We start from the raw sequence: 18,543 nt of genomic DNA, 5'->3' as shown, positions 1-18,543 counted from the left end.
GAGGAGCTAGGTTGTGTGAGCTGTCCAGGTTTATTAATTGTTGTGAAAGTATAAAAATACGGGGAAATAAAATAAAATTGCTAGACATAGCTTCTGGGGTTCTTTCAAAAAGGCCACTGAGTCTCAGTAAATAATCACTATTTTTCTGAGACTATTTCTTAACATATCTTCTGAAATCATATAATTCATATTATTTCATCCCAACTTATGTCGTTTCATTGATTACAATCTTATATAAATCAAACCAATCTTATTTCATCCATAGTATATTTTTCTATTTAGGTATCATTTTTTATAAAACAGAACAGTGTGTCACACACAGTATATTAAGATTGGAAGTAGATAGTTTGGAAATAAATAATACTTATATATTTAATAACATTATTCTTCTGCCAATCCTTGAATTATGTTTTACACACCACAACCAATCAAAATCCTACTTTCTGGCTCTGTTTCATCGATACTAAGCTGCTATTAAATCATTGTAGCGACTAAAAAGTCCACCACTACGTCTACATAGAACGATTTCAATGTTTTTAGTGGAAGTTAGAAAGACAGGACGAAAAAGAACAGAAGAATGAAATAAGAAGATAAGATAAATAAAAAATTTATAAAAAATATGAAAATGTTTAATTAAAAAGACACGAGGAAGCGTCGTTACCACTATTAAAATTTACAAAATAAAATATTTGCCATAATAGCACACATAGTATCTCGCAAGTTTTTGTAAAATATATTAAACCTTAGAGTAGATATGAAGTAAGCAAATTACTTTTTGTTATCAAATAGGAAAATATTATGACGTTAATACCGGTCACTCACATTCGCACGAATACGCAAACCCGCAAGTGTAGGACGACATTTGCAAATGATAATGCAAAGTTTTCGCTGTATTCGTGGTTTTCCAAGCTGTGTCGGTTTTTCAACGGACATCAAAGCACGCGAACCGCGATTATTCGTGTAGTCTCCCACACATTCGTGTGACCAGTTGCGCCCACGATTGCGAAGGTAACGGACGTTTTGCCATTTGCATAATTCATGACGTCTACTGTGTAGCGTATCTTCATATAAAGGAATCCCATAAAAACAGCATGGCTGTTAATGATGTCTGGGAAAGAATTCAAGACTCTTCTTCTCTTCAATGTTCTATTGACGAATTAAAAAGGAGGAGAAATTCGTGAGACATTCGTAAACAAGTGTGGGGGGAAGCGCAAACGGGTTCGCAAATTGAGTATGCGAACCCATTTGCACAGCTGCTAAGTTTGCGAATGAATGTTTGACGGCCCTTCACATGCGCGCAAACATTCATACAATGTACGAATATTTGCCCGCATGTGAGTGGCCGGCATTAGAACAAGGATTAAAAAAAGTACGTGATTCCGAGATCGAGAGTATTCGATACTAGAGATAGATAATTGATACAAGACACTAGACTAATCTGAAATAAGATATTATCTAAAGGTCTATGTTACCAGGTCCTACTATCATATAAGTGTATAATCTACGCCTACTATAAAAAAATCTATTTTTGTAATTTTTGTATACATTATGTGAATTTTATACATAATTAAATAGGTACGAGCAATTGTTGTAGATTCGTAAATAAATTGTAAAATACAAAAGCTACGCCTATAACATACTTTTATCGTAAGTGCTTCATGTTTAAATTAAAAGTAATATTAATTTTAAAGCAGTAAAATGAACGATATAGTGTTCGTTGGCGATTGGATTAAAGACAGAGTACTGGGATCAGGCAGCTTTGGGACAGTAGTGCTGTGGAAACATAAAAAGACCGAAGAGAAACTCGCCATCAAAACTTGTAAATGGGGCGATGAACTCACTGACAAACACAGAGACAGGTGGACGAAGGAGGTTGAAATGTTGCAAAGCTGCCGAAATCCAAACATCGTTGGATCGAAACCCCTTCCATCTGAATTTATAAAGGGCTTAGAGCGAGGCAATCCTTCAGGTCTACCTATAATGTGTATGGAATACTGCAGCGGAGGTGATCTTAGGCAGCAATTGAATAAACCCGAATCATGTTCTGGACTGCGAGAAATACAAGTTCGTCAGATTCTCAGCGATATCAGAAATGCAATGAAGTTCTTACATCAAAAGAAAATAACTCACCGTGATCTAAAACCAGAAAATATTGTTATGAATATTGTAGAGAATACAGAGCAAAACAATATTTCTCCTCAAACTGAACCAAGAGTCATATACAAACTGATAGATCTAGGTTATGCGAAGGAGATTGACTTTAATTCTGTGTGTGCCAGCTTTGTTGGTACTCTTCAATATTTAGCACCAGAGCTACTGTACAGTAAAACATATAGCAATTCTGTTGACTTTTGGTCATTTGGTTTGCTTGCTTTTGAAATAATTTGTGGGAAAAGGCCTTTCCTTCCATTCATGTCTCCTGCACAGTGGATGCCTCACGTTGAAAAGAAAACACATGAAAATATTTGTGTTTATGAAACTTTTCATGGAGATATTGAATATTCAAACAATATATTTCCTGAAAATCATATGTCGGCGCCTTTTAAAGTACTAATGGAAGATTGGCTTAGAATAGCTCTGGAATGGGATCCTAAACTGAGAGGCAGAGATTCTCATACAAGAGTCAGATTTAATATTCCTACTGAGCAAAGAGAAGTAAGCAGTAACATCATCATTTATGACCTACTGGAAAATATTTTATCTCGGAAGGTAATAAGAATATTTTCTGTACCTACTCTGTCACGACTAGCATACCAAATCAGTGATACTACAATGGTTTCTGATTTGAAGAAATGGATTGGGCAAGATACAAGTATGGATATAGCAGACTTAATCTTGATATGTCCAAATACTTTTACAGAACTTGGAGAAATGGACATTGTGTCAAACTATTGGAGAGAACACTGTAACACAATGGTATACTTGTTCAATAAAACATACATTCTTCAGAAGAACATAGAACCAGAAGTGCCAAAATCAGTACAAAGATGCTTGGAGCATCCTAAAGCTTTGTACAATCACAAAAATAGCCAAACTTTATATAAGAATAGCTTGTATTTTGTAAAGAATCAATCTGAAATTTATGAATCACTCATTAATGGGTTACTTGTTAGAGGAGAATCACTAAAAAATGAGGGCAAACAATTGCTACTAAAACACAATGCAGTTGATAAAAGTATAAGTAATCTTCTAGCAAAGGAAGAAATAATGAAAATGCTGATTGAAACTGGTAAGGAGCAAGTAAACAAATTAAGAGACAGTGGAAAGGGCATAAACATGCTTGGAGGTTTCAACAAAACATTCCAAGACACAGATGAGCATTTCCTAAAAATCAGTAAACTCCAACAAGCCTGGAATCAATTGTCTGTTAGACTCACATCAGCTAAACGACGTTGTAATGAAATTGTGTCAGATGATATAAAAAACTTTGTAGCCAAATATAATTACCAAGCAGTTTATGCCAATGCATTCAAAATATACATTATGGCAAGGAAAAGTGAAATTATCGGAAAAGAAAAACACTGTGATGACATTATGAAAATTTGCTACAACTGTCTCAAATTGAGAAGTAAAATATTGCTTGAAATTCATCACCAGCCCTTTGTTGTGAAGCTGATGGATTTGGGTACCGAATTTTCCAAGATATCCGACATTGTGACCAAGGCTGCAGAAAATACAGAAAAATTAACCAAAGACCTCAGTGATTACATTGATGATCTGAATAATTGTATTTGGTCCACCATAAACTTGGCAGTTAGTGATGGGGATAACTTGGCAGATATTCCATACAGTGTGGTGTCTTTTGAAAAAAAAGACTTCAAAATTGGTGGACCAGTTTCAAAACACTGCCAGAAATTAAAAACTACAATACCAGATGATGATAAATTGAAATCTCTAATAGAAGATAGTTTAAAATTACGATTGAATCAAGTAAATTTGTCTGCTGAGGTAAATTCACAGAGAGAATTGTTAAAAACTACAATTTTTGATTTTAGTTTTCTTAATGAATGTAAAGAATAGTATATATGAATGTGAATACTTTTATCCACAAAATATTGCTGAAACAGCACATTCTATGTTAGGTGTACATTATGTTAGGCAAATTATATACACAAAAAATTGTACCTCTAACAAAACTAGGAAAGGATCAATTTTTATCTATAATATATATGTATATCTTTTATGGCCTGGATTTTAGTCCTTTAGCCAAATCTCCATTTATTATTTAATTATTTGCTAAATGAAAATGGAATTGAAATGAAATGAAATGAAGTTTCTTCTTCTTCTTCCAGTGCCTCTTCAATCCTGAAGGTTGGCCGTTAGTTTTCTGTATTCTTATTCTATTCTTTCTTTATGTATTAAATGAAGTTTATTTATCCAAAATTGATTATGGAATGAAACCATATATAGTGAATTATGTCCTAGTAAAATAGTAGGAATTTACTAAAATTTGATTGGACCCTTTGGACAAGTCTGAGAAGTTACATTAGGCGATTTTGTTTTATTTTCACACACTTTTGCAGTTTGAAAGATGTTACTAGGTAATATCAACATATTTAAAAATGAAGAAACAATAACTTAATAAAATAAAAGAAATCTAATAACTTCACTCCTTGTGAAACTTCACTATTAAAAAAATATTTGTGGTGTCGTGGGACAACAGATAGGAACAAAGTTCCATAATATAAAAATATTAATTTTAAGTTCTATTCGAGGTATAAAGATAATAAAACTGGAGGTTTCGCAACAATGCACGGTAATTCGGTAACGCGCGAACTTATTGTGGTACACTTCATTCACGTTTGTTTTCATAAGAGTTAGTGTATTGCGCAAACGAACGCTCTGAGATCGTGGTCAATGAATGATAAAAAAATATGTTATGTTTTGTACGTTATTACAAAGTTAAGTCGTACACTGTGTGCATTACTAATTTATACGTTATTATTATACAAAGTTAAGGCGTACACTGTGTGCATTACTAAAAAAATCTTACGCTACTGACGTTTTTTCCCGGTTAGAGTACCGCTCCGCATCGTCTCATAAGGAACTTCGTTCCAAAAAGTCCTTTTATCAATTTTTCCCATTACAGTTTATTGTTGTGTAAAATATTTGTTTAACTTATGTTGAATATTAATTAATGATCAAATTAAACTTAAATTAGCATTTATCGATCTTAAGAATACTTGAGGTTTACTCTTTCATTGATTCATGGATTTTATTATATAATTTAAATTGAATTTTAATCCCAGTTCAGTAATTTTAGAACAGAGATGTGCCTTAATTTTTATTCGCTTTCAAAAAAGGAGTACCTCCTGGAACAGTTGTGGCTTTTTGAGATACTTAGATTGTAAGTATGAATCAATTTATACTGTGATGGATGGAAAAGTTTTTACATGGTTTTCACTAACATTTGTATACACAATACTTTTTGTAGGTTATTTAAATAATATGAAATTATCTAATAATTGTTATAATTATTATTTGTATTTTATTCGTTGAGATTGAATTTTTATTTTATTTTAATTTTTTGTAACTAAAGTGTATATTTTTAATCCTGTGACACAAAAATCTATTCATGTTTGTCTAGTCAAAATTAATTGGTACTAAAAATAAAAACAAAATGCCTTTTATTGTTACTAATTTTGATACTTACTAGCTTTTAAACTCGTTGCTTAGGAGATCGAGAGCTGGCACCAATTTGTAGGTATTTGAGGCCTTAAAATAATCACACTATGGTTTGCCCATAGCGCTACTCACTCGCACCTATAAATAACTTTTTAGATCACCTGGCAGATAGAAAGCCCCACCAAAATGACCTGTCTTTTTAGGAATATTATTTTTTTGTCATAAATAATGTCCTATAAAAATTTCAAGTTGCCACAAATACATTATTTACATATTTTTGCAAAATATTTTTGCACGCGCCTGGCAATATAAAACCCCAACTGAATTGTCTGGCTTCATTTTTATTTTATTTTTTAAACTTAAAACTACAACATATATAAATTGCATGTTGCCCCAAACCTATTTTTTGAAAAGAAAAAAAAATATTAAAACAAATCTAAGGGTTTATTTAGCCCCGCTACTCACCAGCCAAGTCTGTAGCTCCGAGTTGGGGTGTATCAGGAGAGGTATGGAACAAGTTTTCAGCTTGCCTCAAATACCTACCCAAAAATTGGTGCCAGCTATCCTATTAATAAGATTTCCTGTCGTGTACAATTTTAAGAATGAACGATTAACTTCGTAGAGGTGAGTTTTATAATGACACACGGGTAGTTATCAGCTTATTTTTGCCCCGAAGTATTTACATGTTCCGATTTTAAGGGTATAGGGCACATCGGAGACATAGTTCAATTGTAGCCCACTCATTTCCTCGCCGGATCTTTTCAGGAAATCCCGATTCCGGTCTAGTGTTACCAGATTCTCTCAGGTTGAGCCTGTGAGCTCACCTACCCGTCCGGGCGTAGCTGGAATAGCCTCTTGAGCTACCAGCAAATAGGTAGGAGAAAAAACAGTTGCAATTGAGATTGCGGAATTCTCGTTGTGTCATAATAAATAAAACACAGAATTAAAAAAGAGATCGGTTAGGTACTTGACAAATGTTCACGATTGTCTTCCACGGTGAAGGAATAACATCGTGTAATAAAAATCAAACCCGCAAAATTATAATTTGCGTAATTACTGGTGGTAGGACCTCTTTTGAGTTCGTGCGGGTAGGTACCACCACCCTGCCTATTTCTGCCGTGAAGCAGTAATGTGTTTCGGTTTGAAGGGTGGCGTAGCCGTTGTAACTTTACTTCAGGCTTTAGAAGTTATATCTCAAGGTTGGTGGCGCATTTACGTCGTAGATGTCTATGGGCTCCAGTAACTACTTAACACCAGGTGGGCTGTGAGCTCGCCCACCCATCAAGGTACCTAAAGTACAGAATTTGCTAATAAAGGATCTGAATAATTCATTGAAATCGGTGTCTAAACCTTTTATTGCAAAAAAGCACACGCAAAAGATAAGAAGCTATTATTATCTTTATAATGCAAAGATTCACAAAGCATATGCTGAAAGTGAGTGACGTGACGAAATCTTACAAATTACTCATCCCAGTAAACTGTTCGAGCCAATGTTTGAAGCCGTCCATGATCTTGTTCAACTTTCGGATATTCATTGGAGTTTCAAGATATTCCTCCGGGGCGAATCTAGGCTCTGGAAATCCACATACATGCAGCCATATAGCAAATATAGCGTCTTCTATAGTAACAACTGAGCGCCTGCAAAGCCTCGCCGATGTAAGGCTAACAGTGATTAGCGAGTTCATACTGCTAATCGCAACTGCACGAGGTCTTTCCTTACGAGCTGCAAGAAAATAGCTTCTCAGAAGTGTTTCTGGTAATTTATCTAATTCAACTTCTATGCCAGCCACAATGCTTAAGTATGTGCTAATATCTTTCAGTGCACGTAGTTCATCTTCTGTTATTCCGGAAGGTTCTATGGATCCTTGTAATAAATACTCTACAATATTATCACTGAATTCGCCGTGGTCACCTCTACACACATTGCCAAATACACTAGCAACATTGAACATTACGATCTTTTTAAAATCCATTCCATGCGCCCAAACAGCACATTTCAGTTTTGTTTTACTTGTCTCATTCATTATTTCTCCACTTTCAATGGCTGATAGAACAGAAAATATTTGTTTTTGATTGTAAGCGTGAAGTGGTAGCAGAAATGCGGCTATTCCTCCAGTACCCGCGATCAAAGCAGTGGCAACATCAGTATTAGAAGTTCCTATTAAAATATTCTTATCAGTAAGCTTAGCCGCTTCATTCATAATTTCTCCCACAAAACGAGTATCAAATCCTGTTGCTAGTACGTGTAGGATATTAGAATTAGTCAGTACGTTAGCTTTAATGCTTGCTAGACTCAATAATAAATTTATCTTCAATTGTATGAAGCAGTTTAAAGGACACACGTTAACCGCCAGACTGGAAGCGAGACAATATATGAATTTCCAAGGGGAATGATTGCATGCGTTATACAATACATCCAAGTCCCTGGGCACGGGATGGGTCATTGGTGCTTTACATTGTTCAATCTTTTCCAAACTCCATATTATAATGGATTTACCTACAATAGCATGCAAAGCGTAATATAAACCCACTTTTAATTTGGGAATTAAATCATCGACTATGTAGAATTTTCTTAATAAATAGTCTCCTTTCAATTTGAAAGTTGCTGTAACTTGGTCGCCGCATCTTCTGAGGCCGCTGTTCTCGTACATTGTACTTCTACAAATGCAACATTTTGGTGGTGTTTTTGGTATATAATGTATTATGTTTACGCTGTCTTCACAATCTTCCGGACATGACCAGACTGTGTGATATACATAGCTTACAGATTCTGATTTAGTTAATAATGTCCCTTCAAAATACGTTAAGCCTTTATACCGTTTTGGGTTGGGTAGGCATAGAATTCGAGGAACACATTTTAACCTTAAAACAACGACAACTTGTGAATATTCAACAAGCTTGTAGTTATCCACGTCAATAGATCGCAGACACGCAAATAATACGTCATTGCACATCTTTTGCAATTTCAATGGTTCTTTTATTATTAATTCTCCAAGACTCGGCAACACGTCGATTACATCCATGACGTCAATTTCTAGGAAACATCGCAGTGAAGGAAACTTACTCACTGTTTTTTCTGTTAATGATTCTAAGAAATTTTCACAATCATCCTTCATTTTAGCTAAATAGCGCCTTTTATCTAAATATAGCAATAATTCACAATGCAGCTCCATTGCTCTAATTCAAATCGATTTTACAATAACTCTTCCACAGTAATTAGTTTTATAATGTGACACTTAAAAATAGGTTACAATTTAATTTAAATAGCGTAGGTACTATATAAATCTTCACACAACGTAAAACTCGTTACGACAACAATACCCCATTTTCTACTTTTTTGTTACATTTCACACAAAGTACAATTGGTCCATGTTTTGGCGCGAAATTTCAAAAAAGGTAAACTTATGAAGGTTTAAGCCTTCGTCAAACAGAACGCGTACTTAGCACCGCGTACTTAACGTCGCGCTCTTCTAATTGACTAGATGAGTCTAACGCTCCTTGACGCAACGCATTCGCCAAATCATAGTGCCTTTCGATAGCAGTGTAAAAATTTAAAAGTATTAAGAAATCAAGTGATTCAGATGCGGCATTGTATAAGCATGGGTATTTTCTAACTATTTATATCATTTTTTCAGGCATTATCTAGTATTTTAATACACATTCACTCGGACGCTAAAATAAAATTTGTAAAAAATTACAACGCCTGACGTCAAAGCGTCCTAACGCCGCGACAAAGCTCTGCGTACTTATTGCGCTGGGGCTCTGTTTGACGGTATGTTACCATAATAGTACAACACATCTCGGCGTCATAGCGCGGCGTCACTTTAGCGCTCTGACGCGCGCTAATTACGCGTTCTGTTTGACGAAGGCTTTATTATCACAGTATAAGCAAATGGATACTAGATTAGTATATAGAAAATAGGTAGGACTGAATATTAGAATAGTAGAGTAGAAGAGTATAACAGGTAGATAGTAGAAATACATATTATGTCAATTAGTGTAACATTATTGTTGCACATTACGATAGATTTATTAAGTGTTAAAATTATGATAAAAAATACTAACTCGAAAGTTGTCGCTTTCTGTTTCTGTTTCATAGATGACGAATTTAATGTTAATAGTATTCATAAAAAAATGGATGGTATGGACATGTGATGAGACGAAATGAAAATGATCTTGGTAAGAGAGTATCAACTATGAATGTGGAAGGATATAGAGAAAGAGGTAAGAAGAAATTGATGGATTGCGTGAAAGACGATATGTGTAAGAGGGGAGTGAACGAAGAAATGGTATATGATAGAGGAGTATGGAAGGAGAAAAAATGTTGCGTCGATCCCAGGTGACTGGGAGAAAGGCAGGAGAATGAGTATTCATAAAGAAATGTTAAATTTAACGATTTACATATTTTATGCTTCTACAAACATTTCACATTTTATGTTAATTAAAATGGTGTTATTTAAAAACAAATATAGTGATTTAGTCATTCAAATGAGGGGGACTGTCGAATAAATCAGCAACTTTGTGACATCAATAATCTGCCTACACTCCTAGAAACAATATTCAGACGGTGAACCCACGCTACACTAAAGAACGACTCGTATCGCAAGGTAAACAATTAGCCGTGAACATTCAGCGGAAATGCCGAAGCCAATATGCAAATCGGATTAAAGCGATCGCTTTTATAGCTTACGATCGAACGGCCTACTGATTTTCATTCATTGGGAAGTGAACTCACCTACAAAAGTGTTACAATTCCTACAGTAACAATGATTTGTATATTTAACAAAATTTTATTACGTTACTATTTGTATGTTTGTATGTATGTAACACAAAGTTTGATAGTAATTTTCAACGACTTCAAAACGACCATTTGACTTCGATAACCATGTAATAATTTATAGCTTAGCCCCAATATCCGGACCAGTGTGAATAGAATAAAAAAATTGGAAATTAAATAATGAAGTGAACCTGAAGGTATTTGGAAAGTCGAAGATAGTTGAGGGAAGCATATCACTAGTCTTTTTACTGGTGATAGGGCGTTTTGTGAGACAGCACAGTAGGTACCATCACCTTGCTTAATTCTGCCGCAAAGCAGTAATGCGTTCCGGTTTGAAGGGTGGGGTAGAAATTGTACAATAAAATTGAGACTTACTCATGTCCCGAGGTGGACAGTGGCATTATCTACATTGTGATTGTCAATGGGCCGATACCCAATTAACTCCAGGTGAGCCGTGAGTTGAGTTAAGGGAATGTAGTAACAGTAGTTAGAGATTTTCGGGATAATTTTCTCGTATCCCCTGATGAATAAATCTTTTTAATCGATATCAAGTGGTCACTAATCCTGACTAAGTAGTTCGGTCTCTGATCGGAGTCAGTATCTTCGAGAAAAGTATTTGTCATTAGGCGTCTGAGTGTACTTGTTCTTCGCTATGCATGTATCTGGTTACCATACACAGGAGAAAATTTTAGTTCGGCAGGTTAAACATAAAGCGATTTAAGTACGTAAAAAATATACTTAATAAAAGGCATTGCTTTGTAGTCTTGATCAATATTTCTGATATTTTTATTTATTTATTGCTTAGATGGGTGGACGAGCTCACAGCCCACCTGATGTTAAATGGTTACTGGAGCCCATAGACATCTACAACGTAAATGCGCCACCCACCTTGAGATATAAGGTCTCAAGTATAGTTACAACGGCTGCCTCACACTTCAAACCGAAACGCATTACTGCTTCACGGCAAAAATAGGCAGGGTGGTGGTACCTACCCGCGCGAACTCACAACAGGTCCTACTACCAGTTATAGTACTCGATATATTTAAGTATCACACAAATTTATTCGGCTAAGATATAATTAAGTTGATGATTGTACGTGAACGGAGCGGGGCGAGTGGGCGGAGTGAACGTATTCCTCAAGCGGAACGGGTGCGCGGGCGCTTCGTGTCGGCCTCACTCCATGCCCGAGCACGACAAGTACCAGCTGCGGCCGCGGGCTGCGAGGAGCCGCGAGCCTCGCGCCCGACGAACTCCTCAACCCCTCAGTAAATACCGGAGGAAAACAGCCAACGCAAGGGAACGAAGCCGAATGAGGGAAATCAACCGAGCCTTTGAAGCTTTAAGACGCGCTGTACCCGCCTCCGAGATCACGGGGACGCCGGTTCCGTGCGAGAAGCTCACCAAGATCACTACTCTGCGACTGGCTATGAGATACATCACGGCTCTGTCTGCAGCCTTGAGGGACGACGGCCCTGAGACGGAATCAACTCGGCCGGATCGATGGCCTTCGCCTCTTTGCTCGGATCTGTCGGAGTTCTCGACGGAACTCGACCAGGAGACTCCCTCAGAGTTCGCGGAGGACTCGTTGTCTCCATTCGATTCGTTCTTTGCGGAGTTCGACTGTGATTACATCGAAAGGACATTTGCGTGACAGTTTTGTGATGTGTCGTGACGGACTGGCACCTGCTTAGGTACACGTTCAACTTCCAGTTTGCCATATTATTAATTAAATTTTATACTGTATGTTTTTAAATTATTATTTTTATTAATAAATTAATTGTTGACGTTTGTTTCGTATTTCCTGTTATTTGCGTTTTAAATGAGACCGAAATAAGTTCGTAGCTTTTGAAACCATAGATACAATTTTCTTTTTTAAATTTTAAACTTTTACTTATCACAATAGATAACAAATATATTTGTTTTAATATATTTTTACCGCGTACCTAAGTGAAATTATTAGTATCGTGTGATGAAAGCGGAGCTAAAGTGTTCTTCCGAATTTGTTTTACCAAAATATGATCGTTTCATGGCATATGATTCATTTAAAAAAAACATCACGTATCTATATTTGAAACGTCACATTGACAGAATCTTTGCGCGGTAATAACATTGTTTTTTCGTAATAATGTTTATAATATGTTTTAACGTTATTTTAAGTTATTACGTATTTAGATTGTCTCAATAGATTGTTTCTGACAAATCAACCAACTTGGTCAATGATGCCTAACGTAATGATCACTTACGTAAATAATGGGACGGAAGCGTGGGCCCGGCTGATTTATTGCGACACGGTACTAAGCAGAAACAAAACGCAAGACGGCCCAGGCATTCCGCCTAAACTAGCTTGCCGGTAAGTACCTTAATGGATATAAAGGTTTCAACATTTTGAAACCATGGAAATTTAAAATTTGAAAATATTAACAAAAAATAAATAAATAATAGTTTAAAAAAACTAACAAAATACGCTTTTATAGTAAATCCAACTAAAAAATAGAAAATAAATTTTAATAAATTTGAACACCCCCCCCTCGCCTCCCTAGGCGTGGATACCTCGAAGGAAGTGTGGTCCATGCCCTAAAAAACAAAGTGGTTGGCGGGATTGTCACTGAAGAAAAGCCATGAATTTAAAGTAAACTTTACGATAAATTATGTAGTTTCGAAGATGTGTGCGAACCCATGATATGAGGTTTTCGTCGTAATATGAAATTGAGATTTGAGATTGTCTATGGACTCCAAATACTATTAAGCACCCGTGACCAGTGAGGTTCACCCCTCTATGTATTACAAAATAAAAATAACAAAAAATAAAATCAAAACCATAATTCTAAACATAGCTGATCTTTGTTCAGTTGCTATTTAAAAAAAAAAAAAAAATTCCTATTTATTTATTTATTTTCCTTTCTACGTTCCGTCAAGACTTATGCAAGTGTAGTGTTCACCCACGCGGCCCTTAGGCACATTAACTCTCTCCAGGTCATCCAATTCCATTTCTGCAGGACTGTCGTCGGAGCACCGTGGTATGTGAGAACTGTCGACCTTCACGGCGACCTAAATCTAGTACCGATATGTAAGTATCTTAAGGAAGCGTCAAAACGCTACTTTGAAAAAGCAGCGCGACACGATATTTCTAACTACATATCCGACCCGGGCGACGGGGCAAAGCAAACCCGCCATCTCTCAAAAAATGTCTTATAGTATCCCTGGATCCAGTCTCGGTGTTTTTAGGCTCTTCAAGCACTGGTCACCGTCCTCGCCGAACTCGTCGATTATGACAAAGAGCGAACTAACCCATAGACACAGCTCACTGAGTTTCTCGCCGGATTTTCTCAGTGGGTCGCGATTCCAATGCGATAGTAGACTCAGCGAAGCACTGCTCTTGTTAGGCCTAGTGTTACCAATTGTCTCAAGTTGACTCCGTGAGCTCACCTACCTATCCAAGAGAAGTTGGAATAGGAAAAACCTTAAGTGCTTTTAATTAACGCACGCCGGCGCTGCAGTGTAAGCCAATAAACTTTTGAAATAAGTGCAATTACAGTGTGATTAAAATGTTTAATCTCAGTAACTCGCGTGTTTTTTTTTAAATTTAACTAATTACTTGTTCTATAACTCAAAATATCCGTAAAATATAAATATGTACATCTCGTTTATGATCTAATACGTTCTTATATCTGATTCAAGTATTCATTATTTTAAATCAGTTTTTTGTAAGAATTTTTCAAGCGTGCTTGTTTTGCATCGCTGCGTTTTAATGGTTTAAGTCTTTGGTCTCTACTTTTCTAGTGTTTGTTAAAAATCGTAAGTTACTGTCGATTGGCATAAATAAAAAAAAAAGCCAACGAAATCAATTCCTGTACAGCCAAAAGAGATCCATTATCAATACGATGACTTGGACTGTATGCTTGCAGGGCTCCGGTCATCGCTTAACCCCAAGCGAATCATGAGAAAAATGTAAATCTTGCCAAATAATGTACAATTTCAAAGACAAGTAAGCACGACTCACATTATCCCAGTAAAGTTATGTACATTGTATATCTTCTGTACGGAAAAAGGCGCCGTTAAGAGACACCTCTTAACGGCGCCTTTTTCCGATTGCGATGCGCGATGACGATTGCGCGGGAAAATCGTATCTAAAATTTTGAAAAATTATCTGTGTCTACAGAAATGTATATTGCTTATATTTTATAATAGTCATAGCGAAAAGTGAATTCACTATATCATACATATAATAATACACATATAATTCGGTGATAACTAGTGCATCTCCACCTACATGATGACATCACATAAATATAACGTGTGAATAATAGTGATCTATTTTCGTGTAATTTGCTTCGCAGAAATGAAATTGATAATGAAAGACCTGTTCGTTGTGCTTTTTGAGAGTTTTTAACGTTCTCGACAGCGTAGAAGTTAACTCAAATTTGTATGGAGTTAGGCAGCGGCTTGGCTCTGCCCCTGGCATTGCTGAAGTCCATGGGCGACGGTAACCACTCACCATCAGGTGGGCCGTATGCCCGTCTGCCTACAAAGGCAATAAAAAAAAAAAAAAAGTTGGAACGTTTGCCAGGTTTGCATGCGTTTGCCGCTAGGGGCGTTGTTCCAATTGCATACCAAATTTAATTTACTTTTACGCTATCGAGAACGTTAAAAAACTCGCGCTAAGTACACAGAGCACATACGGGCAGATACTATCATCCGACGAAGCGTGTTGCGGACATGTAATTTTGGGTTATTAAAATAATATGTTGTGTATTTAAAAAATAAATAAAAAATTGTTTTGTTTTTACTAATGAATCAATAAAAGAGGGTTACACAATTCTATCATCCTGTGTTAGTATAGCCGCTAAGCGTGGAAGTTCTGATGATGGGTTACCGTTTCTCATGAACGTCAGCAATGCCAGAGGCACAGCCAAGCCTCAAAGCAAAAGTGAGACCCTATATCCGGCTTCAGTTTACAAAAAAATATTCAAAAGCTAACACACAAAAGTCATTAGCATAATTCGAAACACAATGTAAAAATTACATGCAATAATTGAATAATTAATCATAGAATTTGTGCTGTCAATTAGAAGCATGGTTATATATGTGAAACATCACGCGTGGGTTAGTGTTGAGCCACTTTGAGGCGTTCTAACAGTGATCGTCCTTTGCATAATGGTGGTTCTAGTAAAGTAATGAAAATCGAGAGAAGGGAGGCTCTTGGAACTTCTTTGAGGTTTTATAACTTCTCACAATATATTTTCACCGTAATTACGAGACTGATATTGGGTCAGTGTGTGTAGTTTTTTTTTCCTATCTAAGCTGAGAGCCTTGAGAGGCTATTTCAGCGTAACCTTCACTAGTAGGTCAGCTAACGGGGCTCAAACCTGACGACGTTGCTAACACGAACCCTAGCAAGAGCCGTGCTTCGCAGAAACTACCACCGGATCGGAAACGCGACCCACTGAGAAGATCGGGCGAGAAACTCAGTGGGCTGTGTTTGTGGGTTAATTTACTCATCGAGCCCTTCGTCGCAAGCGACGGGTTCGACGAGAACGATGACCGGTGCTTAGGGTACCTAAAAGCACCGTTAGTGGATCGGGAGGATCCGAAATGACGTGGTTTGGGCGACGTCGATTGCTTTCTATTCGGTCCGCAGGATCAGGAATGTATTTTAACTGCAATTACGAGACTGATATTGGGTCAGTAACGAGTGATCAAAATCAAAATGGCACTCTCGCTGACGAAGGCAGGACATAGTTAATGATTCCCAATAAGCTATTATTTAAATTAAGATATAATAATATGATTGAGAGTTTTAGCATTGCATGCCGACAACAAAGCACGGAAATTACGGCACGGAAGCGGCTGTACTATCCAACTTGCCTTTGCCTTAATTGTTTAGAGTTTCATAAAAATCGATTTCATTAAAATACATCAGGTAAAATTTTTAATACAATTTGATGGGCAATAAAATGGAGCGAATTTAAGAAGCGTTCAAATTTTTTATTCAAGTTTAATTATAGACTTTATTATGTAGAATTTAAACATCAATTGTATTTAATTGTCACGCTTCATCTAGTATTTTGTTCAGTAGACATTGTCGACTCATCATTTCTACTTCATTGAAATTTTTGTTTATTATTTATTTTTAGTGTAAAAGTAAATTCAAGCCTTGAAAAAGCCTTTGATTTCATCTATTTTAATGTTAATTTGAATTCATCACCTTAAATTAATTGAGCTGTGCAGAATTATTCACAATGCAATAAAATTTCGTGTTGAAGTATTATGTATGTAAAAGAAAAGTTATAAAGTTAATTAAACACAAAACGACTCGATGTAAGATACATGCAAAATAGAATTGAAATATTATAATAAATGAAAATATGAAGTAAATCTTATCAATGTTAAAGGCATGAAAATTAAATCATTAATCAAAATCAACAGAGCCATTTCGTTAATCCTGTTTCACGCATAATTCCATTTTAGGTTTCGTTTTGGTAGAAAGATGATGAGTTGATACCAAAGGGTAATAAATAAAATTTACTTGATGTTCATGGTGCAATTTTTTTTGCATATATGTATATGTGAACCATCTCACGGGCCATACATGAGTATATATGAGTGACAACACCCGATGATACTAATACCCAATCGGAGCTGGTTTCTCTGTAAAATATCAGTTTAATCGATTTACAGGTGATCTTTTCTCTTATGTGTGTATTCGCAACAAAATTATAAAAATTTAGTTAATTATTAATTAATTAATTATTAAAGTTACTATCATGTAGGGCCGCGCCACCCCTGTATGCGAGTCGTGCGGTGCACACAGGCGCCAAGACCAGCCCGACAATAAGGGCGCCGCCACCGAAATTATTTATGTTACACTTACGTACACTACAACATTCCTCATTTCGTTCTCACTTCGATAAAGCGGCACGCCATGAGATCCTCTCATCGTGGCCGCCGGAAACTACATAGTCGATCCTGCAGACCAAATGGTAAACAGCCGACGTCGCCCAAAACACGTCATTTCGGATCCTCCCGATCCAGTAACGATGCTTTTAGGTACCTCAAGCACCGGTCATCGTTCTCGACGAACGCGTCGCTTGCGACGAAGGGCTCGGCGAGTAAACTAACTCACAGATACAGCCCACTGAAATTCTCGCTAAATCTCAGTGGGTCGCGTTTCCGATCCGGTGGTAAATTCTACGAAGCACTGCTCTTGCTAGAGTTCGCGTTAGCAACATCGTCAAGTTTGAACCCCGTAAGCTCACCTATATCACCTATAAATTCAGGGAAACTCTCAATATTATGTAAAATTTACTCCAATACTTCAAGCTTTCAAGTTCTTTTCCCTGCCTATGCGTTGGTAGCCTAAAAGACTATTCAAGCTACGTGCGGACGGGAAGGTGAGCTCACGGGCTCAATCAGAGAGAATTTGCTAACACTAGCCCTAGCAAGAGCAGTATTGGGCAGAATCGTGACCCGTTGAAACTCGGTGGTTTGTGTCTATGCGCTAGTTTGCAGTTCGCACTCTTCGTCGTTCTGGTGCTTGGGCTGCCTAAAATCACCGAGAGTGGATCCGGGGGACGAGACATGTTTCGGAGGCTTTGCATTAAGCCGTCACCTGGGTCGAATAGGTATATATTCAAGTATTTATATAATCATGTTTCGTATAAATTTTAATATAGTATTTTACTCGCCCTGTTTTAATAAGAGACTTTTAATTGAATAACTCACCAAAAGTGGAGATGTATTAACATTTGTGCGTTAGGTAAAAATGCAGATAATATTATGCAATGAATGGCAATGCGATAGCAAGAAGTTGATTCGCACTAGGGATGCCACCTGTAATAAATTTATTTATTTTTTAAATCGTAGATTTTAATAATGTAATACAGTATTGAGTACATACGGAATATTTATTATCGGTTTGTAATAAATTTAATTTTATTTTAAAACGATCGATGAACGACGAGTAACTTCGGTAAAAAATAATATTCGATTTAAATCAAGTGTATGTACGACTGACATTTCTAGAAAATTTAAATTCACATTCCAGTTATGTTTATTCGAGAATCGTGTTCGGTACAATTATTTTAAAAGCAAAATGATATGCAACCCTGAACCTCTATAACCCGTTTCGTTAAGCGGATTGC

The 18,543-nt window shown here is 36.5% G+C and overlaps 3 protein-coding genes across 3 annotated transcripts; 2 read left to right on the top strand and 1 right to left on the bottom strand.

Annotated features, from left to right (window-relative positions):
• Positions 1-1,471: 1,471 nt before the first annotated feature.
• Positions 1,472-5,630, top strand: IKKbeta (inhibitor of nuclear factor kappa B kinase subunit beta). The gene has a single exon (XM_028176239.2). It carries the CDS (start codon positions 1,699-1,701, stop codon positions 4,018-4,020), a length of 2,322 nt encoding a protein of 773 aa, XP_028032040.2. The 5' UTR covers positions 1,472-1,698; the 3' UTR covers positions 4,021-5,630.
• A 1,263-nt stretch (positions 5,631-6,893) lies between these two features.
• mei-218 (meiotic 218) lies at positions 6,894-11,095 on the bottom strand. Its single transcript, XM_028176280.2, has one exon. It carries the CDS (start codon positions 8,796-8,798, stop codon positions 7,080-7,082), a length of 1,719 nt encoding a protein of 572 aa, XP_028032081.2. The 5' UTR covers positions 8,799-11,095; the 3' UTR covers positions 6,894-7,079.
• A 394-nt stretch (positions 11,096-11,489) lies between these two features.
• LOC114244432 (neurogenic differentiation factor 6-B) lies at positions 11,490-12,191 on the top strand. The gene has a single exon (XM_028176241.2). It carries the CDS (start codon positions 11,583-11,585, stop codon positions 12,051-12,053), a length of 471 nt encoding a protein of 156 aa, XP_028032042.2. The 5' UTR covers positions 11,490-11,582; the 3' UTR covers positions 12,054-12,191.
• Positions 12,192-18,543: the final 6,352 nt, after the last annotated feature.

The sequence above is a fragment of the Bombyx mandarina genome, chromosome 18, assembly GCF_030267445.1.
Source record: "Bombyx mandarina strain Sakado chromosome 18, ASM3026744v2".
Taxonomy (NCBI): Eukaryota; Metazoa; Arthropoda; class Insecta; order Lepidoptera; family Bombycidae; genus Bombyx; species Bombyx mandarina.
The sequence above is the reverse complement of the archived record's forward strand: the minus strand, read 5'-3'. Positions and strand labels throughout refer to the sequence as shown.